This window comes from Lycorma delicatula, chromosome 4, assembly GCF_047948215.1.
Source record: "Lycorma delicatula isolate Av1 chromosome 4, ASM4794821v1, whole genome shotgun sequence".
In the NCBI taxonomy this organism is placed as follows: domain Eukaryota; kingdom Metazoa; phylum Arthropoda; class Insecta; order Hemiptera; family Fulgoridae; genus Lycorma; species Lycorma delicatula.
Window position 1 is genome coordinate 157,273,183 of NC_134458.1, and position 25,242 is coordinate 157,298,424.

Genomic DNA, 25,242 nt, shown 5'->3' on the forward strand with positions numbered 1-25,242 from the left:
GCCGAAACACTACCACTCTGCTATGGAAGTCTGCATTAATCTGATAAAAGTTTTGAGATACATTTTTAAATACACAGTAGGTCTGAAAAGCTTCTGAACTAAATTTTTGTAGTCGGTACAAGTAGCGCCATTTGTCGGACAACCAAAAAACTTCGTAGTACGATATCTGACGAGCGTGTCTACAAGATTTTATCACGTTCGTCATTTCAGTCTCGAGTTATATTCGTCGGCGTACGTTGTGTTCATGTGACCTTGTGGGAGCTCGCGACATGGAACAGAGAACCGCGGTAAAATTTTGTGTTCAACTTCAAAAATATTTCGTTGAAACTTATTCTATGTTACAGCAAGCATTTGGTGAAGAAGCCGCATCTCGTACTATATAATATACACGTGGTGGAAGCGGTTTAAAGACGGTAAGCGAGTCTGTGAATGACGACGAACGAAGCGGGAGGCCGTCAACAGCTGTTCACGACGAAATTTGCGAACAACCTCATCTTACCCTTCGGGCCATAGCAGAAGAGCCTAAACTTCGGTAAAGACGCTATTCTAACAGAAAAAATGAAACGCCGAAAGGTGTGCTCTCGTTTCGTTCCACACTTCTCAACCGAAGAACAAAAACAGGTGCGTTTTTCTTGGGCTCAAGACTTCGTTGAAACTGCCGATACCCACCCGAATTTTTTGCAAACAATTGTAACTGGGGATGAAAGCTGGTGCTTCGTATATGAACCGCAAACGAAGCATCCGTCAGTCCGCTGCTGGTTGAGTCCTGGAGCACAAAGACCGGCGAAAGTCAGGCAGCAAAAATCAAGAGAAAACACGATGTTGATTGCATTTATCGGTTCAAAGGGCCTGATTCATCATGAATTTGGCCCATCTGGTCAAACTGTGAATTCTAAATTCTATTTGGAAGTAATGAAACACCTGATACTTCGCATTCGTCGAATCCGGTCCGAGTACCGGGGTGCGGGCAATTAAACTCTCTTGCACGACAATGCCCCGGCACACATAGCAACAGTTTTAACACGTTATTACGCCCAATTATCCCACCCGCCCTATTCACCCGACTTGGCTTCAGCAGACTATTTTCTGTTCCTGAAACTCAAGTTAAAGATGAAAAGCCGCTTTTTCGACGACATTCCGGCCATCCAAAGGGCTTTCACCGAGTAGTTGAAGAAGATCCCGCAAAGTGATCTCACCAGAGCGTTTGAGGGCTCTACCGGCGCTGTAACGAGTGTATAACTAGAGAAGGGTTCTATGTAGAGGGCTGATGTGAGTAAATTCGTTTATCTTTAAATCTGTATTTTTACGTAATTTAGTTTTTGAACTATTCAGACATACTGTGTAATACTTAACAGGAGTTATTTAATAATACTTAAATTTTTTTAGTGGCCATTAATTCTGTTTACTTGTGTAGACCTGTAGACAAATAAAAATAGGATCACAATTTTAACAGATATATATATCTGTTATATATATATATATATATATATATATATATATATAATATATATATATGTCGCTAACAGTACTCTTTGTGAATCAGTGTTCCCACAGCTGTGACAGTGAGAGGTTGCATTGTTGACTTTCGTGCTGTTGTGTAACATTGTGTTTACTGCTTCGGCGTAGCTGTAAATGGCAGATTTTAAAAAGCAAAGAACCTGCATCAAATTTTGCTTCAAGCTTAAAAAAACTGGTGCAGAAACCCATCGCATGCTTGTGGAAGCATTTGGTGACAATGCTATGAGTAAAAGTAAAACTTTTTTGTGGTACAAACGATTCAAAGATGGACGAACGACAGTCGATGACGATGAGCGTTCAGGAAGACCTTCAACAAGCGCAACACTGGAAAACATTGCGAAAGTGTGAGAGGCTATTGTTGCAGATCGTAGACTGTTGAACAGCGACCAGAAACAAAATCGCGTAGCTGTCTGTAGTGAATTGAAAAACAGCAAGAGATGACCCTAACTTCATCTGCAACAACATAACCGGTGATGAGACATGGGTGTACGAGTATGACCCTGAAACTAAGCAGTAGTCGTAGTGGAAGTCGCCAAGTTCGCAGCAACATGAAGTCCATGATTGTTTTTTTCTACATCAAAGGCATTATCCATAAGGATTTTGTTCATCTTAGTCAAACTGTCAATGGGATGTTCTGTTGTGAAGTTTTGAAGCGGTTATGTGAAAGCATTAGGCGCAAACGTTCAGATCTGTGGGGTAACAACAGCTGGGTTCTACACCATGACAACGCGCCCGCGCACACATCTCTAGCCGTTTGGAATTTCTTGGCATCCAAAAAGACAGTAGTGATTCTCCACCCTCCCTATTCACCTGACCTTGCCCTGTGCGACTTTTCTCTCTTTCCAAAAATAACAGTTCAATTGAAAGGTCGTTATTTTAACACAATTGAGGAGATTCAGGAAGAAACACAGAACGTGCTTTGAACATCTATACCTGCAGACTTCCAGGGATGCATGGAATCATGGGAAAAACGCTGGGATCACTGTATCAATGCCCAAGGGGATTACTTTGAAGGAGACAGAGGAAATTATAAGTTATGGTAAGCTATTTTATTTTTATGGTAAAATTCCCCGAACTTTTGGGTAGCACCTCGTATATATTGTTATTTGGGTAGTAAAATTGAAAAAGACAGACAAAGAAAATAAAATATTAAAACCAGATTAGTGCATTGTTGTTAATAGAAATAATTTTAAAAAATCTAGAATTCAGGATCATTGCTGTTATATTTGATTGTAGGACCATTTATGATGTGCTCCTTGTCTTACATGTCTGCCCCTGGTACAAACCTGAACATACCAAATTAGCTAGAGAGCTTGTGAGGATCAATTCTGGTTTTGATTTGCAAGTAAATTGGAAAACCAAAAGGGAATAGATTATAGTTGCTGGCTTCCTTAGATTCTTAGCCCTGTGGAGGATGGCCGATGGGGTCTGATGCTGTATAGAATAGCAACTAGGGTGGCTAGGGGCTTGCCTGGGTGCTTATTTCGCCAAGATTGACATTTTGGGACCGAGTCCTGCTAACTGATATATTCACTGTTAGAAATGAATATTTGGAGAACTGTAAGGGAGCTGTGGTGTGGGTGGGTGTAGGCATTGACCTCGCTCCTGAAAGTGGATCAGAACAGAGTGAAATGGGTATGTTTTCATTAAAGGCTTATTAAATTTGTTTCTTGATTTTTAAGTAAATTAAGAGGACTTTGAGTAAATTGAATTGTAGGAAAAAATTGTTGTTGTCATCAACAGTTTTTTTTGTTGGTATGTGGATAGTATTTTTATTGTTTAAAGTTTGAATCAAGTAGAATGATCTGAGTGAATAATCAATTGAAGTTAGATATAGGAAGAGATTTTGTGTGAAACCTTCAGTGTTAGAGGAAGGTGTGGATATTGAGCTACTGCAAATCGGTTAATTTGATAGTTGAGGGTTGTAAGTTATGATAGGTGGTCTTTCTTAGAAGAAGCCATACGAAGGCAAGCATGAAAAAATAAGATATCTCAATTGAAGATTCAGTTTCATAAAATTTTTTTATTGAAATGTACACAGATTTTTATCAATGTTTTGAGTGGTTCCTGATGATGCCTGTACAGATACTGTATAAACTTATGCAGTGTAGTAGTACACTCAATTACAATTAGATTGTAGGTCATGCTATTCCTGGATTGGAAGAATTAGATTGTAGAGCTAAGAACCAGTAATAAACACACTGGCGCGCGCGCGTGTTTGTTTATATAGTCGCCGGATATCTCCGACGGCACCTTATGAACAACTTGGTAGACCTAAAAAAGCCTGCAAGTCCAGTTTCTGGCGATATCGGCTCGGATCGACGGGTTGTAGTCGGGTTGTTGCGGCTTGTCCATTGGAATTGGACGGAGCTTCCCTTAGCGGCAGTTGAGTCTCCACTAGAGTGTGGAAGTGGTAGCTCCGAGCCCTCCAATGTTGGTTTGGCGCCGGATTTCTTGCGCTGGCGCGGCCGAGGCATTTCTCTTCTAGCGGCGCTCCTCTGGCTTCGCCTTCGCCACTGTCCCTCCTGGTTCTAGTGGGCATCGTGCTAGGCCGGCCAGTCCAAATGCTTCGCTGTTTGCCGGATAATCCCCACGTTGGGCCCGCTCATGCCGGTGAGCATTTTGTTCGCGCCGCCGGCCAGGGCGCGTTTTGGAACGAAATGAGGTGTCCGCTCCTAGCGGTTCCCTCGGCGGGCCGGTCAGGCCTCTATTTCGGCAGGAGAAGAAAATGAAAATGGAAGATATCCCATCTTCATTTTCTTCTCCTGGTAATGGTCCGAGAGTGAATGCTTTCGCCGGAACGGAACGCAAGGATATCCTGGAATATATATCGCCCTATTCATCTCAAAGCCTGGGCATCAGTTCCTTGCTGCTAGGTCTTTCTTATCGGACGGATATTTATTTAATGGCGGTTATATTCTTGTTTTTTATTTTAGGATGTAATTGGCGATTGGGGTTCCGATCCTTTGCAAATCAATTTGAATATATTATTACTTAGGTTATCCTTGGAACACTAGCAAGGTCCCATCTCGATTGCCCTTCTGTTCATCTACTGAAGGCCTTTCGATGTTAGTGCCTTTTGGTCAAGTAGGAATGTGCCTGATGGGATCCTAGTCATTGCAGGGTGCTTGCACTCACTTCATCGGAGGGAGTCACATGTGAAGAGTGGTTGGTGAATTTCGTTTTTGTAGACTCTTCACTCTCGCCATCTTCTTCGTCTTGCATCAGCCGAATCGGAGTTGAACCGAGTTCGCTGTCTGGGATGTAGTTCCTGTTCCATTCCGTATTTTTCGGTTGTAAATAATTACAACTGTAACTTTAGAAAGACGTGTGAGCCCTGAAAAGGGCTCAGGTTCTTCGCTTCTCACTGGATGGCTGCTAAGTCTCTCCATCACGTCGCTGTCATCTGGCAGTCTTCATTATCTTCTGTACATATGATAGAGAATTATAGGGTTGACTTACAATTAATAATAAGTAAAAAATATTTGTGTAAGTGAATGTGCAGCGAGCGCCTTATGTGCATTGTATACCACAACAAACAACATTTTCTTCTAGACACAAGTGTATCTAGGAAGGGTGCAGGGAGACCGTGAAGACAAAAAAGATGTTCTTGTCGGTGTGGTCGCTATAGTCAAGTACTTGTAACACACCTGAAACAAAACGAAAGAAGGGAAGGTACCCTATGTTGGGTCGGCTTTTGTCGTATATGCCCTATTCGATAGCACTTGTCTGTACTATGACTCTAGTGGTGTGGGACGACAGATCAACAAATATTGACGAAAAACCTCATAACTTTAGGTGTCTCTTTTTTGTTTTAATGTTGGTGCTGCCAACAATTAATTTTGGTGATTAATTTTACTATTCAACTAGGAGTCTTCTTGTTTTATTCGGTAGTATTCCTGTACACCTTCTAAAAATAGAAGGGTTTAAACCTTACCTTGTGACTTGAAGTCTTCCGGTAGTTTAAGTCGGTGCTATGCCCGTGCATCATCTACAAAAATATAGGTGCAAAACACCCGATAGTGATACTTTCGGACTGGTTTGGATTATCTGATTTTTTGTGACCCTGAAATAAATTGCAGTATCGTCGGCATAGATGGCCGCGATGACAGTTTCCAAGCATGGCATATCATTTGTATACGCTGTATATACAGGAAGGGCGAAAGCACGGCCCCCTGAAGGATTCAAGGGTTAATGCTCTGGTGGAGGATATTGAGACTAAGTGAATTGGTTCTCCAGGATATTCGTGAACACCTCCGCCCTATCGGACTCAGAGTAGACTAGAAGTTCTGTCTGTCCACATACGGGGTGGCAGGGCTTCTTCCCTTCGTGTAGCCTTTTATTCACCCTGAACACCGAAGGGACATCGTGGCAAGGGGTATTCGTGCCAGCGATGCTTCGTAAGCAGCAGTTTCACCCTGGCTATCTGGTCGTAAAATTCCCTTTTATCTTTGGAGGTCTGGGTTAGAACCAGCGTATTTCTCCAATATTGCATTGGAAATGTGGGGTGGAAGTGTGTTATGGAGTGAGCGTGCAGCCTCTTCTGTAGTGTTGTACTTAGGAGCATCGCTTATTGACCGCTTGATGCGATTGACCATGTCATTATTTCCTACGGGTCTTTAGTTCTAACTCTGTCTGCCATGCTTTCTTCTTCCTACTACACAGCTTATATAGCTGCTGGCGTGTGGTAGGATGCTGCAAGCTCAACAGCTAAGGGGGGGCTGGCTTGGTGGGGGGAAGTGTGTACATGTGCGTATGTAAACTGCAGCTGCATGTGACCCTGTACCAGCTAGCAGCACATCTGCTGGCATGAAGCAAACCATGTGGCAAATATACTGTGAGAGGAGGTGGAGAAAGATCTATATTGTACTAATTTATTTTTACTACAAAAAACAACAATGTTGTAGTTGTACTTTTCAGTAATACAAAAGTTACTTTTTTCAATGATATATTAACAAATCTACATTTAGAGCTGCCTGGTCTACCAATGAAATTTATTGTATTAAAACTTTCATATCCTTTTATTAATATTTTGATTAAAGTAATGCAAATTGTATAAATATTTTTTTAAATTATTCAATTCAGTTTTTATAGTTTTATAATATAAATAGTTTTAATAGATTTTTTTTTACATCAATAAATAAACATTGAAGTTTACAATTATTATTTTTTAAATTTACCTATTTAAAGTGATTAATATTCATATAATTTTATAATAAATAATATTTATTTGATAGCATTATGTTGTAATAGCTTACTTTATCTATTATTTTTTAGTTGTTACTAGATAAGATAGGTCTTTGTTTTTTATTCTGGTTGCTCTGTTCAGCAATAATTGCCCCATAAAAGTTCAATACACTTTGATTTTCTTTTTCATTCATTAATTCTTGTTTAATTTAGTACTGTTAATATTTTCATATTGAAAAGGTTATTGTGTGGAATTCAGTTATAAAGCCATCAAAATCTTCCAAAAAAACCCTTATATTTGACAATTGCTAAATATTATTGAAGTTTTAAAGTTAGTATTTTTTTCATTTGTCTTGAAATAGAAAGTTTGTAATTTAATTACAGCTTATTTAATGGTGGTTGTACTCTGCTGTGGCACATGGTTATTACAGGGAAAGAACTTTGGTAAGCTTGCATGACCCTGTGGATGATGAATGCCTCAAACAGTACACGGTTAACTACTATATTTGGAGTTTGTAGATTCTGTCCACTGCTGAGTGTAATATATGAGGGACATTCAGTAATTAACAAGACATTCAGTAATTAACAAGTTAAATTGGTGTAGGGAAAATCCATTTTTTCAATGACAATGAAAATTATATTATTTTTCAACATAGTCTCCAGCAATGTTTAGACACTTGTCCCACCATTCTATGAACTTTCTGATTCTTGCAGCATAGAAGTCTTTAGCTTGCTGTTTGAATCATTCATGTACTGCTTTTTTGATCGCTTCGTTGTTGTTGAACTTTTTGCCATGTAAAAAGTCTGAGTGGGCCGAACAAATGAAAGTTGGACGGGGCGAGGTCTAGGCTGTACGAAGGATCTGGCAACACCTCCCAACCCAACTTCTCAAGCATTTGTCTCATTCTCTGAGCGATGTAGGGATGGGCTTTGTCATACAAGAGAATCACATCTTTTGAGAGAGCGCCTTGACATTTTTACCTTATTGCGGGTCTCAGTTTCTGATGGGGCATGTTAAAAAGTGTTCATTCATGATATGTTGTTCTTCTAAATAGTAACTAAAAATTGGGCTTTGCAAGCTCCTGAAGACCATCAGTATACCGGCTGACGCACGAGTTTTGATTTTTTTTGTGAGCAAATATGGATGTTTCCACTCAATACTTTGCCATTTGGATTTGGGGATGAAATGGTGTATCCACATATTATCACAGGTATTATATGATCTGGAAACCTTTCTGGACCTTTTGCTTAAAATCTTTCTTTGAGCTCGGAACAAATGCAAATCCAGGTACCTGTGCGCTAAGTCACATGCCTTGGAACCTATCTTGAACTTGTTTTGTGATAATTCAGCACGTCATGAATGATTGAATGCATAACATTAATATTACACAAACTAAAAATTTGGGAAATTTTGACTTGCCTGCCTTGTGAAGTAAGATCATTTATGTGATTTTGCAGCACGTGGTAGCTGAAACTTCAACTGGTCTTCTAGAGCAACGGAGATCAGTCACACTTGTTCTGCCTGAATTAAACTATTCCACACACTTATACATGTTACTGCAGTTTAAACACTTTTCACCAAACTCTTTCAACATTCTTGAGTAAATTTCCGCCGGTTTCACACCTTCTGATAGCAAAAATCTTATCGCTGAACGTTGCTCTTCCGACACATACATATTTTAAGCGGAACTGAAATTCTGACATCAACGAAAGAGGTTATGTTTAGATTAATTATGATTGAACAGCTGATTAAATGTGTTGTTCCCAAGATTGCCAAGTTGACCCTCAAAAAGTTCCATTGTCATTGAATGAACAGTTTTCTCTCTACATCAATTTGTCTTGTTAATTATTGAACGTCCCTCATAATATTTGCTTTCTAGTTATATTTTTAGCATCAGTTGCTATAGATATTAATCATTTTTTTCCACCAGCTTAAGCAGTTTCAGAAGATCGTTTAGTAAAATATGGCTTCTACAATAGAAATTATATCCTATTCTATTTATTTACTAGTTTTATGTTTTACATTATATGGGTGAATTTTGTTGCACATCAGAGGATAGAATAATTAGGGGCAGATGTTACATATGATTTGAGTTTGAGATAAAGCCTTCATTTAAAATTTCTTAAGAAAATAATTTATTTTTAGAAAGGTCCAAAGATTTGCAAGGTTTAATCTATTAAAAGTAAAAAAAAAGAGAAAAAACCTTTTTAAAGAAACTTGCTAAGTCAATTGTTGAATGTTAAGTACCATAACCATTACTGTTATATGTCGGAAATCATTTCTGAAAATGATAGCTATTTTCAAGATTAATAAAAGCATTCTGCATCTGGCATATTGATGAAAGTGTTTTGTGTTACTTTCTTTGAGTCATATATTCGTGGTTTAATATTGGCATTTAAAGCCATCGAAATCAATTATATTTAGCCTCAAAAATGAAATTTTCAGTCTGATAACTTCAGGAACTGACTCTAAAATGAATATTATTACATTCAGAGAAAGCTGCTAATTAGTGGCACTTGCAGACAGTTAGTGTAAAGGAACTGGAATATCTCTTTCTGTGGGGAAACAAAGTGGTCACACCATATTTTTATAAACATTGCTTCAACTCAGCAGGGGATCTTGAAATGCTAATATAGAGCTGTTGTTCATTATGATGATTAAATTTTCCATGGGAATGTATCATTCCAGTTATACAAGTGATCTAAAGTATAACTGACACATAAATAGACATATAGAAATAATACAAGCAATCTTTGTAATAAAAATGTAACTGTGATAACCTTCCTATGTGGAAAGTCAATAAATGCTTGTGTTACTTCTTGTTATGAATATTTTAAACCAGTTTTCATTATTTTTCTTTAAATGGATTTTTCTTGTCAGTTGACATCTTACTAAATAGTTATAAATAAATTTTATATTCAACATAAATTAATATTAATTTATACAATTATCTGCTTCAAGTTGTCTGAATCAGCTTTTCTTTATAATGACAAGAATAATTGTTTGTTTAATAATAATAATAATAGGAAAAGGTAACCAACAAAAAAATTTTGAACCTTTGCTGGTAATTAAAACCTGGGATCAGGTTAGCAGCATCAGTTCTAAACAGATTAGTTTGCTGTTTAATCTGAGTTAGCTTCAAAAATGTTTAATTATGATGTATGGAGATGATTACAAAAATTGCTCAAGTGAAGTCCTAGTAAATTATCTTTTACTTTTTCTGTTTAGCTTCCAGAACCACTATAAGGTATTACTTCAGAGGATGAATGAGAATGATATGTATGAATGTAAGTGAAGTGTAGTCTTGTACAATCTCAGGTTGACCATTACTGAGATGTGTAATTAATTAAAACCCAACAACCAAAAACCACCGGTATTCACAATCTAATATTCAAACCCGTATAAAAGTAAATGCCTTTACTAGGATTTGAACCTTAGATAGCTCGACTTTGAAATCAGCTGATTTGCGGTGACGATGTGTTCACCATAGACCAACTTGGTGAGTTACCAGTTAATTACCTCACTTAGTCCTTATGATTCATTATTAGTTCTTATAAAAACCCATTTGAGGGTGTATGATACCACTCCATTTTTCTTTTAAAACAAATGGATTTTGTAGTAAACTCCTGATGTTATTATTGAAATTCTCCGTGACATTATTATTGAAGTGCTTGCTTTAAACTAATTTTTTTTCTTTTACGAGATGGGAAGTTGCTGCCACAGTTATTGATGTGCAAAAATTTAATAATGGTTTTTTTTTCTGGGCGAGAAACGCTTCAGCGTTATCATTGGCCAGACACGATGCATGTGTCTTTTAAAAATTAATTAAGAACAGAAACATTTTTAAAAATAATTAAAATACATCTTAAAATGAAAAATCCTTTATTGTATGCTAAGGTCAAAATAAAAACATAAAGATATATGTATATCACACTATATATCTGATTAAGATAATAAAATTACTATCTGCTTTACGGCAAATGGTATAAATAGCTCAAACAGTAATTCAAATAGTTGAATATGAGTGGACGGCCCTAAGGAATCATAGATAATAGTAAAAATACTAAATTCAGTCGAAATTGAATGAACTGCTTTTAGTGGTAAAAATTTGAAATTAATTATTTTAAATAAATATATAGATATTATAAATTTTCAATCGTTGTATGGAAATTGCCTGCAGTTATTAAAGTGTGCTGTAATATTGCATCAGGCTTAACAATCTGCATTAATATATTAAAAATGATCAAGTTGCTTTAGGTTTTGATATGTAGTAGGGTAATAATTGTAGGGTAATTGGGTGTCTTTTCTTGAGAAATTTACCATCTGATTAAGCTTACTACAAAGTCAGAATATAAATAAATAAGAATAAAGTCAGAATATTTGTTTAATAACATATAACTTCATCCTTTCAGTGAATTTTGTGTGTTCAAAATTAAATTTACCTGAATTGTCTTTAGTTTTTCTTTAAATAAAGTAGTAATTTTTCTGAAATCATTTTTACTTCAGCATGTGATATGTACAGTACAAAACAACTACATATATTGCTATTAAAGCCATATGTCAAAGTTCCCTAGTATAAAAACTAGCCCGACAGATATATAAATATTTAATTCCTTAATATTACAAATATTTTAAAGAACAATATTTAATACAGCTAGGTTGAGAATTTTTAAACAAATTTTTGTGGTTTATAACATAATTTTTCTCAAAATAGGATTTGTAAAATTGTTTGCATCATCCTAAGAAAATTAAACACATTGTCTTCTTCCTTTTGTAATGTAATTATATTTATAATGAAGAGAGAGCTAAAATGTGTAAGAGAGTCAACTGGAAGATATAAAAGTTGATTGTAACAAGGAATATGTAATGCTTTTCTCTACCGTATCCATCATGTAATAAAAGAAAAAAAATTGTTGTAAAAATTCTACCCATTGTAGTTTTTTTTTATTATCTAATGTATATCATTGAATTTTTATGTAACCAATACAGTGTTCTATATCTTTACTAATAATAATTATAGTGGTATATCATGTCTTCATAATGATGCTTTTAAAAAATCCGCGTTATTAATTTAAGATTTATTAATTATTAGCCAGGGGGCTCTGCCCCCTTTACCTTTGATGCATTCGTATCCTCATGTTTGTGAGAATATTAAGTATTTTACAGATGTTCATTAAAGAAAAAAAGATTAGTAATTTTACTTATTATATTTCTGTTGCCATGGTGACAGAAATATAATGAAGTAAAAGGATTAATAAATTTACGTATTATATATATATATACATTGTTCATATTAAGAAGCATGGTGCTTCTATACTTATTTATTTTTCTAACAAAATTTCAAAAAATCTATGCCTACAACAGTTTTTTTTACAAAATGTAAAAAAAGAATTGGTGTGTTTAAGTAAATAATGTACTATTTATTTTATTTAGTACACAGTACAATTTACTATACAGCTATTATTTCAATTTTTTTCTGCTAGATTGTAGTGCCCAACAACGGCTGTGCATAGCCACCTGGTGCACCACATGGTCTGCTCTGTGCCACAATAGCAGCTAAAATAAAAATGTGAGCACATACAACAAACAAAACAATGCACCATGTGTTTTTATTGAAGATATTGTTAATTATTAATTCAGTAAATCTATTTTTTTTTGCTTTGCTTTATATCACCGCATAAGCTTGAAGCTTGTGTGAGGGATATGGAAATGGAATTTTGTAGCGTATGAAAAATGCTCTGCCTGACCAGAATTTGAACCAGGACCTCTGGATGAAAGACCGAGACGCTACCACTCCACCAATGAGATCAACAGAGTGGCAATTATTTTAAAAATTACAAAGGTTCAAAATTTTAGATGGATTTAGATTTAGTAATTTATAACAGGCAAAAATAATGGTCTCAAGAGCCAGAGACCTCATTAACATTTAATTATGCTTTATGATTATTTATGCTTTTATTGGCTGACAAATTTATACCAGTTTTATTTTCATTATTTTTCTGCTTCATATATACCTTAATTTTGTTCTGTTTTGGTTGATGATGTTACTGAAATTGAAATACTTACAAATTCTTGAAATTAGTTAACCTGTATCAAATTTTTTGTTCATTCGTTTTTATTCTTAGAGGACTCCTTTATTGCATTTCCCTAACTACATTTCATATATTCATATATGTGTTATTAATTAATTTTTTCTTATTACTATCCTATATTTATTTTCTGAAAAATGAATTTTCATGTCGTAATGAAAGATTTACCAGTTAGTGGGGATGGGGATTTTTCTACAGCTGTTATGTTATTTGCTTGCAGTGTCATATGTGTATTTTACTTATGACCTTAGTTGAATGTATCTGGCTCATTATTACTTGCGCATGGGAAGGGTGTTATTTTGTTTATATATTTTGAGAATTTGTTTTGTTATTTTATCTTTTGTAGCCTTTCCTCAAAATGTTGTTACTATAAATTCTAGCTTGAAGTGTTCAGTATTCTATTACTTAGCTTTTTCATGCAATTATAACTTACCAGATTGTTTTTATCTTAAAAAGAAGCTTGACTTTTTTTTCTTTAAATCCTGAACATCCAATATTAATTTATTGCTGTATTTTTGCCACATTGTAATTAAGGAACTATGTTCTCGGCCTTTTTCTTACTTCTGTTGTGATATAAGTGATATTCCATAAATACTGCATATATGCTGATTACAGTATCTTTTTATGTTTTTTATTCAACTTCCTATTATGTAAATTACATTGAGCACTCCAGTCCTTTTATTTGGTTTCCTGTGATAATTATGCATGTTAGCATAGTACCTAATATTGATGCAATATTATTTCTTAGTTTTCAGAATACTGTGTTCTTGTGGTGTCTTGATTCTTAAATGTTTTTGTCAGTTTTAAGTAATATTAAAGTCTGGTGAATATTGTGTATAGTGTTGTAAATCTTGTCTACTAGACTAAAAGAACAATATGTGTTTGACTGTTTGTGAACTTGTATGTACCTCATTTATTTCATAGAATATAAATGATGAGCCAGATTTTTATTTATATAAGAGAATCTCTCTTAACACTTCCACTGCTGAGTTTCAGATCTTTTGTTTGCCTTCACAGTCAAGATTTTTTGAAATATCAGTAGAAAAGTATAATGTAATTTAATGATAAAACTTTTAATTCATTAATATTTATTTCAGTTAAAATATATTACACATATAGAAATGTAAAAACAACTTGATTAATGCCAAAAATACTATGCATTTTTTGACCTGGCTAGAAATTAGGTGGCAAGGAATTATCTTTCATCTTATTTGGTAAGAAATGAATTTTGTATTTTGTAAAAATGCCTGATCTGAATTTAAACCCACACCCACCCAAATGAAAGATTCAGATGCTACTACTCTGTCATGAAAGTTAGCAGAGTGTTATTATCATTCTTTTATTATTATATTATACTAGCTGGCCCATCTAGCTAGAACCTGGATCCTTGGGCCCAGGTCAGCCCAGGCGAATCCCAGAGCCAACTTAGGGGCTCCTTGGGGCCTATCCCATGGCCGCAGAGCTTGTTTCACTTGCCATTCCCAATTTGTCAGGGGGACCAGCACCTTGGACACCTGGAGAGCTTGCTTTGGTTGCCATTCTCATCTACCGAGAGGGTTTCGTCCCCTGGACCCCGCACTGTACATTATCTTCATGGTCATGGGAATAATACTGATAGATCATAATTATAGTATTCAGGCTTTATAGAAACTTGAAAAAGGAAGTAAATTACAAAAGATAGAATAATAGTAACTATGATAACTAAAAAACACACACACCTTTGACAACGAAAAATTCTTTCTCTGTACCATGGTGGCAGAAATATAATAATGAAGTAAAAGGATTTTCCTTAATGAATATCTTTAATTCACAACTTCACCCTTCTTGGGGGCGAAGAAATAATGAATATTTTTAATATCTTAACTTTCAAGGGGGCTGGGGCCTCGGTCCATGGCTTAAAACCTTCACTGGTATAACATGAAAGTATACTGAAAATTTGATAGTAATGAGTCAGTTAGTTCTCGCATGATGTGATAACAAACAAACAGATAAACATTTTATATATATGTATTTATTTTTTTAAAATCAATTCTTTAAGAATCATACTCCTCTGTGGACTATGTACAGATATATATTTCATTAGATCAAACAAAGTAAAAATAAAATATATATATACATTTCCGATTAAGCGTGACATGCTTGATCCAGAGTGTACCTGATGCATGCAAAACTTACTCTTCAACGTACTAAAAAATACCCCATTTGAATTTTGAAAATCGGATGCTTGTTTGCAGAGATATTATAAAAGCACCCCATTGCACCTCCCAAAACAGCGTCCCAGGGGCACCCCATTTGCTACTGGTTGATGGTGATGATTGATCTAGCCTCCCACGAGGTGTTCGCATACCTCACCACTTTGTCCTCACATGCAGTCCCCATGAGAAGCCCATTATTGTGAAACGGAAATTTTTTTTAGTTTTTTTAATATTTTTTTAACGTAGATTTAATTCCATTATTTTTGTAATATTATTCATTCGATTGATTCTAATCATTCACTCATAGTTCACTGTTTATTAATTCAATTCATTAAAGTTTGTTGTACTTCAGCCAGCAAATCTTCACTACTACATATATATTTATATATATATATATTTTTTTTTTAGATGAAATATATCTAAAATCCTTCTCAATTATGCCAAGAAACATGGGTAAAAATTTGGTTGTGATTGATTGAATAGTTTTTTGTTTTTTCCAAACAAACAAAAACCATCTTCCTCTTTATACAATAGTATAGATTTTAGAATTGATTATGATTTTAAACATGTCATGCAGAGTCACCATGTATGAAACATGCTGTGCTCTCTATGATTGAAAACATCAAGGTTACGAAGTATGCATGGAGCAACCATGTGTTTATTTTTGCTGTACATTGCTACATTATGATGAAAATGAACATTATTGCATGGTATGGTGTACGTGAATTTTTTAGGTACTTAATTTAAGATGTTTTGGTTCTTCATAATTAGAAGTTAAAATTATTGAGTAAATGCATTCTGTACAATGAATAGTTTACTTAAATTAATTCTGCTTTTTTAGATTAGCTGCCTCAGTTTTTTTTACAGTTATGATTAAGTCATGGTGGAAGAAGCTTTTTTGAGTAAAAAGGTAATAGACTTGTTTTTTTTTTTTTGTTTTAAAGTAACATTAATTTATGTCAACCCTATAATAACAAAAGCATAAGTATCATGATTTACATCTGGATTTCACTTGTATTGTGTGAATTTGCCCTGTTGGTAGGCAATGTCATGCTTAGCTTCAATAAAGTAGACTTCTGGGAAATCACTTCAATCCTCACCTTCTTTTTGTAGGACTGGCTCGATATGATTGTTATTCTTCTAAATGTCATGGCAGTTTGAGGAGCAATTTGTTCCTCATGTCGGGTTGTATGTAATTATATAGTTGATTATCTTGACTTAAGAGCAAGTTATGTTTTTCATAATTATTTATATGCTACTTAAAAACTGTTTTAAAATAATAAACATCTAAAACTGGGTGCATGTTTTGATTGTTCAACTATCATCACCAACAGCTAGCTACAAGGGAATCAATAAATGAAACTTTGATCATAAAATGGGTATGTTTTATGTGCTATTTAATATTTAAATTTAAATGTTCAGTAATATATGGCAATAAAAAAAATTGTAAAATTAAACTTAAAAATTTATTGCGTGTATATATATATATATATATTTTTTTTTAAAATTAACTTATATATATTGTAAATTAACAGTACAGTACAGTAAAGGGTTCAAAATGTAAATTAAATAAATACCTAAATTTTTTATTTTTTAATAAACAAAAATGTATATTATAAAAATGTTATAATGTGTAATGGACTAATGCAAAAAAAAAGATTTCCAAGTAGAGTGAGCAACTTGGAAATTAAATATTAATGAAAAGAGTTAACTTATAATTTTTTATTGTTTTATATTAAGTAAGTTTTAGGAAGGGGTTTTCTGTAACATATTTAGGATTCAACTGTGCTATTTGATAACTAAGCATAAATGAAGTTTTTCTCTATTATTAATGGTGTGGGTCAGTAAAATTGTAGTGATAAAATTATTTTTCAATCATTAATTATAAAATATAATCAGATTTAAGCTTTTAGCAATTATTGATATAAAATCATTTACAGAAATTAGTTAAAGACTGTTTTAAAATAATAAACATCTAAAACTGGGTGCATGTTCTGATTGTTCAACTAACATCACCAACAGCTAGCTACAAGGGAATCAATAAATGAAACTTTGATCATAAAATGGGTATGTTTTATGATGTGCTATTTAATATTTAAATTTAAATGTTCAGTAATATATGGCAATAAAAAAAATTGTAAAATTAAACTTAAAAATTTATTGTGTGTATATAAATATATATATATATATATATATTGTACCTCCAAATTCAGTTAATTTTAAATATCTTTTTAATTATTAATTTTTTCAGTTATAATAATAATCATTTATCTGGACCAAAATTTTCATATTCTAATTTTATAAGCACAGTGGAAAAATCTTTACTGTAGTGGTTTCTCAATATCAGTTTTGTATTAAATTTTTTTTTATTTGTCAATATTTCTTTTTTTTATGTATTCACTATTAGTAATTACCTCTTATTTTTTGAAAATGATTGTTTAACAGTTGAAAATGCACATTTAGTTTTAGTTGTTGAGGTTTTTGTTAATTGTGTTTTTGAGCATTTTCTATTCTGGATTTCATTCCTGTGACAAATAACAAATTACAAAGCATAATTTTTTTTTTTACTGTAACCTTTATTAGGTTAAAAACTTATTTGGTTATGTATTATTTTTTATTCTGTACGTATAAAAAAAATAATAAACAAGGAATTACATTATGTAAGAAAAAATTAAACATGTTTTTCAGTTGATAGTGATGTAGCTTGCGTCAGGAATGAATTATAATAAATGTTATGGTTGTAGGTTTGTTTCATATTTATTTAATATCATATATTTTTTTGTTATTAGCACCAGTTAACTTTTTTCAGTTTTGTTCACCATTGCATGGGTTTTCACTAATAAATATTTTTTTTAATTGTATAATTCTGTTATTTCATAGAATCAAAGATATGTAAAATAATTTATAGTGTCTGTTGAAGTATGACAATATGTTATTCTGTATAATTAAGTATGAGAATTATTATTATTCTCAAATTGATATTATGAATGAGGGTTTACTTTTGTGTTATTTGACTTGTGCTAAGTAATTATCATCAGATTGTAACTCAGGAATTTCATTTAACTTGCTTAAAATTTACACAATTTCATTGTGGAAAATAGTTATAAATGAAATGAATGAACAAGCAGTAATACCAATTAGCAGAATTGAAATGTATTAATTTGATTAAACATTTAATGAGTTGAAAATTATGTTTTTAATGGAGTCATTTTAGTTATTCTATGAAGTAACAAACACCATTCTGATGATAAGGTGTTTATGCATCTTATATGTCTAATAACAAATATATCTTTAACTTTACCTGCTTCCCTAATGCTGGTTTTTTTATAATAAGAAAATTTACAGCTTTCATTACATTTTAAGTGGCTTTCATTCATCATCATTAAATAATTATAATAAATGATTTATTGGAAAATATTAAAAACAATTTAAAGTGATACACAGATGCATTATAAAAATAATTTGAACAGGCAACTAATGTTTCAGATCTCTACTGTTCATGGAAGTTATATCTTGTAACGATGGCAAATAGTGTTCCTAACATTTACAGCTTACTGTGAATCTGTGGTTATGTGTTTGCAGAGACATTACTGTTTTGCATAATCCATGTATTGTACATGATGGCTGATAATTAGGTCAGCAACAGGTATCCTTAACGGGTTGTTCTTTCCTTTGGGAACAAATGCAGTGCATTTCAGTACCACTTTTCTGGTGACCAATATTTCTTACACCTGGTTTTTGGGTTATAATAACAATTACTTTAACCACTGTAACTTTGTTAGGTATGTCATACAACATTTCATCTCATTCTCCTTAACTGGTGTATACGCTAAGTGGTGTTACATTGGCCAAGATTTAAACTGGCTAGTAGAATTGTCGGCAGTTATGGCGATGACATAGTTAATTAGTTTCTTGGATACTCTTATTTTTTGGTGGAAGTTTCTTATACTGTTTATACTTGATTTATTTTAAATATTTTTAACAATTTACTTCTTTGTCTATATTTTGTCGCTACTTTTATTTCTGAGAGGTGGATTTTTTCATCATCTTGATTTAATTTTTTTCTATGAAGTCTGTTTAGAACCTCTTATTGTGTTTTCTCTTTTCTTTCAGCTTTTTTTTCCTGTGATTTACTTGTATGTTTATGTATATTAGGGTTGTTTAATAATTAAAGAGACAAATGACAGCAGCAGAAAAATTATTTAATAGAATAAACTGAAGATATTTGTTTTTAAAGTCAATTCCCCTGACAGAAAAAAAATATCAGCTATTAAAAAGAATTTCGAATATTATATGCTCTATTGTTTTATTTCAAAGTGTTGGCTGCTTTGAAACTTATACCATGAAAGAACAGCATGCTGTGATAAGATTTTTATTTTCTGAAAGTGTAAAACTGGCCAAAATTCACTCGCAGGTGCTAAAGTATGGTAAAAAGTGTATTAACTCTGAAACTTTTTGTAAGTACATTGACCAGTTCAACAGAACAATTGTTACCAGTTTTGTTGTAGTGGAAGTCTGGTGGAAGTTTTGTTTGATGCTTTATAAAGTTGCATTTTAATCATCTTATTCATCAGGACGGATATATAAAAGTTTGGGAAATTGCTGAAATTTGTAGTGTTGATTATTGCAACTGTCCATTACATTATCCACAATAAACTGAAATATTGCAAAACATGTTTAAGGTGGTTCTGAGACAGTTGACTCAAAATCATTAAAACACTTGAATTCATATTTGTACAGATCTTAAAACAATGGACAGTAACATATTTTATAGATCACATAATAACTTATGAATCATTTTGAACTGGAATCCAAATGTCAAGTGTATGGAATGGAAACATACAACTTTCCTGCCAGGAAAAATTCAAAACCTATTATACATCAGCTAGCAGAGTGGTGGTAACAGTAATTTGGCAGTATGAAGATCCAATTTATTGTATTTGGAAGAACAACATTGAGTTCTGAGTGACTTTACAATCAGTTGCAAGTATTATTCTGACATGCTAGAAAATAAAGTGAAAACCCATAATAAGAAAGAAACTAACTGGTTTTCTCTCAACAAAGAACTCTTCTGCAATAACACTTGTTCTTATATTGCCCAAAACATACAGGAAGCTGTTCAAAAGTTGGATTGGGAGGTATTACCATATCCACCTTACAATATCAGATTTTTTTTATGGTCCTCAATGAGTTTTTATGTGACATCAAGTTCAGCAACTGTAAGCAGATCAAGAATGCATTACCAAAATGGCTTAACACCAAGGTTAACAGTTCTTTATTACTGGAATAAAAAGCTCAGAGAAAATGGGACAGATGTCAAATTATAGCCAGGGGTTATGTTGAAAGGTAGTGTTAGTTTCATTGTCATTGAATAAATCATTTTTCTGAGAGTTCATGACCTTTCTTCAAGATAATAAATATCTCAGCTAGGCTAATAAGCCTAGCATTCCCTAATAAGGGAATGTGATGAATGAAGAGGTTTCCTCACTGAAGAGACCTTTCTCACTGACCCAGAAATACTCTGGATATCTGAATGCCATACCACTGAATTGCATCCTCCTGTGTTGAAAAAAGTAAAATTATATGATGCATTATTTCTTGATAGAAGGATACATTAATATGTCTCTTAGTCTTTCTAATGGCTGTGACTTATATAAAATATTTGAGGTACAAGAGACACTTATCTGAGTTACTTTTTTCTGAAAATAATGATGTGTATAATTCAGCTTCCCTGTAGTGAATAGAATAAAGGTATCACTTGTAAAGTTGGGTATCTACTGCATTTCACAGGTTTATATGCTTTGTGGGATATTGTTGTCTGTATTTTATAGGCAGTAATCTGGTTTTCTTTCCCTCCCAAATAAAGATTAAATATGCTGTCTTGTTAAATAGTTTTATTATGGCTAATTTGCCTGGGCCTACATCATTTTCAATCAGTAATATACAGTATTATAAATAATATTGTTGATAAAAGGTCTTTGGCAATTGTTCAATGTAAGATGAAGATTGTGGATGGATGAGTAAAGATTTTCTAGAAAAATTGCTACAGATATTTAATTTGCTGTTAGCATATTTGTAAAATTACATCCTGCTGCTGCATATGATCCACTGGGTTTTTTTTTGCTCATCAGAGTTGTTTAGGCTTCTCCAAAACATTGTAGTGATTCATAATAAAAAAATTTGACAAATGTAATCCTTCTTATGTTCCAGAATACAAAAGTTTTTCTGATAAAAAAGCTCATTTTTATGTTAAAGTGCAACCATTGTTCTTAAGTTTGTAGTGGCTTACAAGAAATTAATCATAGATCATGGCTTTGGTCATCAGCCTTAATTATTATATTTCTCTTAGATATGATGCCATTACTTGAGATCTTAATTTAGTTCTAAAACAAATTTTAAGTGGTAGAGATTACCATCTTAATCCAGGACCAAAATGGTGCTATTCTTTAACTTGTCATTAATTTCATTTGACCTACGGTAATTTGCCTGAATTATTCTTTATTTTCAAAAATTGAATTACAACTTATAGTTAAGAGGTTTGTTTTATTGTAATTATAAATAGAGTAGAGTGTAAAACAACATTACTATACCAGTATTACCAATCTATTTGATTTGTCTTTAAAAAAAGTAAAATTGTATAAAGATATATATTTTTAAAATTCTATTAATTTTAACCACCTAATATAGAAAAATAATATGACTTGGAAAGATTAATTTCAATAAAGATATAATATATATATATATATATATATATATATATATATATATATATATATATAATTAAATATTTATTGTATTGCCTAAATTTTGTATTTTATATTAACAGTGTCAATACTAATTTGTTGAATTTAATAATAAATTAACTAATATGGATGATGATTTATTTCACTGCATGTTATAACTTGTTTGCGTGTGCTTGTGTTATCAGGTTCAACCCATCTTTCAATATGGCTGCTATCAAACAGGTCATCTTTGATGCTGTTGAACGAGGTAAGTTGATTAATTTTTATTTATTTGAAACAATTAATATCCTTTTAATACTAATATAATTGATTAATACTATTATTTTTATAGTATGTTGTCAACTGGAAGTGAGAAAGAGACTGTTCTATTTCTAATAGAAAATTGAGATGTATTCTTAGCAGCTTGGGGCTATAAACAAAGACACGTTTAACAGATACAAATAGCATAGTAATATGGAGTTTGATACTTAACAAATACTATTGATACTATTCCAGTCAGTGGCAGCTGTCACTGTCAAATTGACAATTTCCTTATTCTGCCCTTCTTCCTCTATTGGATAGGTAATAGGGAAAATATCCCTATTATCATTCTGTTTTCATGTGTGACAGCACTTTGCTGGCACCTAATAGCCAGTGTTTCAGCCATTTTACTATTTGGGTTGTTGGATATCAGTTCTTAATTGTGATTAGAGATAGAATCAAGGACCTGTTTCCTATTCAGAGTTTGTACAAAAAGTCAAACCATAAACTGAAGTACCAGGTCTGTGTACTGGTAAAGTCTATATTTAATATAGTGTGGCATTTTACCTTGCAGAGAGATTATATAAGTAATGTCAACCACAGTGTAGATTCTATGGTTGCGCGTGCGTGCACACACAGAGAGAGAAAGAAAGAAAGTGAGAGAGAGAGATATGATTGTTTTCTGCAGAGTAGTTTTAAATAAAATCCTAAGCATTGCACAGATATGTTATTGCCGATTCAACTGCAGGATTCCTCCTTTATCAGATTTCTTTTCTCTAGTGAATTAAATTGCAGTATTTCAATTGAAAAATTTTATTTTATATTAAATAAAAACAGTAATATATTTTTTTTTGTAACATTGAAATCAGGCATATTTTTTCTCTGCTTATACTTTTTATTACATCCCTGACATCAGCATTTATTTGATAAGTTAAGTATTTCAGTAAAGATCGGATTCCATCAGCATTTAATGTCAAACTTGCTGAGTATTCATACTAGTAACTTCATTTGGTCTTTTAATGTTAAGTAATTTAACTTCGTCTTCAAAATCAATCCCTTTTCTGAGCAGAATAAATCTTTAGTTTTATTATTTGAAGTAATGGCCATGCATTTTCAGAAATAATTCTCTGGTTTGGATTAAATGAACTAATTTACATTTTGTATTTAATCGGTCTGTAACATTTTTTTTGTATTTCTAGTATATGAGTCTCATGAATTTTTTCCATCAGAATTGGTATTTTGTAATATTACTTTTAGGTAAATGTAATACTTTATGTTTTGCATCTATTTTATTCATTTTCATATCCTCTTAGTTTAAAAAGTGATTTTTAAAAAATTGAATCACCTCACCTCCTTGGACATTTTAGATTATCAGTTTCTTTTTTTATGTTTTCAAATCCCTAAAAACTTATTTCATCACAAAGAATTATTAGTTATCCTAATTATGCTGGTAATTTATTTGATTAAATTAATATTTACAAAACACAAGTGATTTTTTTTTTTTTTTACTAAAATGTTATGTGAATGGTTTACGAATAAGATCAGGCTACATGAGAAAACAGATTTAGTTGTGTTAAAAAGTACTTAATTGGGTTATAAAATGCAGTGAAAGTGAAACTGGTTAAAGTAGCAAAGAAATGAAAATGGGTTGATTTATAGGAAAGCAGCAAGTTTTAGTCAAGGGAATTATTTACCAAGTTGAAATGCATTTCAAGGATATATGAACAGACAGCAATAAAATCTTTCTTTTTGTGTGTTCCATTGATCACTTATTTTTTGTAATTTAAGAAGATTGTAATAATTTGATCATTTTGAGAATGTACACAAATCAGGGATCTACCATATATGTTTCTTGTATTATAATTTTTTATTTGTGTGTGTTTCTTAACGCTTGGAAACACTGTATATGGTGTTTGCCTTTTTTTGTAAACTAGTAGCAGGAATTTTAGAAATTGAACTTGCCACTTAAGTCACTAAAAAAAGGGTTTTTGCTCAACTGGCTTCCATAAACCAATTTGTTCAGTTTTAATTACATAAACTAGATGATGTGTAGTGAATCTTAATTTCACAATGGCACATTAGTGAATTGGTGGTTGGTCTTTGTGTGGTAGGAGATGGTTCAGCTTATTTTTAAACTTTCATAATTATTTTTTTATTGTTTTTAGTGTGATCCTGTTAGTTTGTTTTGTGCCTTTACTAAATTGTAGTATCTTTGAGAAAAATGTTTTTTTCTATTTGTCATATTTTTGGAAAAAAAATTAAAATACTTACATTTTTTTTAATTATGCCTTCAAATGATTCTTTTTATGAGCTGCCATCCAGCTCCTTCAGTAGTTGTGTGATAGATGGTATATTGTTTTATGATATCAGTCTTGATGTGGAAATTTCTTTAATATATGGTCAAACACATCTGTATTATCTTCGTTCATTTAATGTATTTCTTCAGATTTAGTATATATATTTTATATTCAAATGTGTTTGTGAAATGTGCATATTACTGTTAATATTGTTTTACATTTACTGTTTCTATGAAGTGGTTTACAAAGGTTGATATTCTGATATGTTTAGTGTTTGTTATTTTTTACCTTTTGGTGAATTGTCCAGTGAGGTATTTTGTGTAGTTGCTGCAGTTTCATTTATGTACTTATATATATTTTTTTAATTATAATTATTTTGTGTTTTGTTAATTTGTCATATCTTATCAGTTTTGTTGTGGTTTTGAAAGTGACCCAGCAACCTTACATCCTGTAAAAATTGACAGTTTTGTATGAATGGTTAATGTTTTGTCACTAGATTTGTTTTTTAAAATTTTGTTGTGTATTGTATATTACACACACGTGGGCATGTTTATTTTAACATGTGCTAGTTTTGATTGTATCAAGTTCATCATCATAGAAAGACAGCCGATAGAAGTTTTACAAGAAAGTTTAAATTTTATTAAGAATAAAACTAGGTTTTCTAAACGTTTTTTTTAATATTTTTGAACAGTAATAACTATTGAGTTGGTTTGTTATATAACCTGACAAAACACAAACACTTAAAAATTATAAAATATTACAAGCAAAATTCTGAAACTTTTTAAAAGAGTTGTCTTGCATTCTAAGAAAGTATTGCTAATTAGCTCTGAAAGATTCTATGGAAAGAAGTTCCAGTATTTTAAAAGAATCATTTAATATTAATAATTTTATATCAGTCAAATTATTTGCCAAATAAATTAATAAAGACAAAAAATCGACTTATATATAATTATTTTATTTATTTACCTTTTT

At 32.3% G+C, this 25,242-nt stretch overlaps 1 protein-coding gene across 5 annotated transcripts in view; it reads left to right on the forward strand.

Moving 5' to 3' along the window:
* The window catches only part of AP-1gamma (adaptor protein complex 1, gamma subunit), a 158,270-nt gene that overhangs the window by 30,080 nt on the left and 102,948 nt on the right, over nucleotides 1–25,242 (forward strand). For 3 of the 5 annotated variants that reach the window (XM_075364566.1, XM_075364565.1, XM_075364567.1), the window contains one exon: nucleotides 21,919–21,980. The exons of the other annotated variants lie outside the window; for them this stretch is intronic. In XM_075364566.1, coding sequence (XP_075220681.1) covers nucleotides 21,919–21,980 — 62 coding nt within the window. The remainder of the gene's footprint in view (nucleotides 1–21,918; nucleotides 21,981–25,242) is intronic. 5 annotated transcript variants of the gene reach the window in all.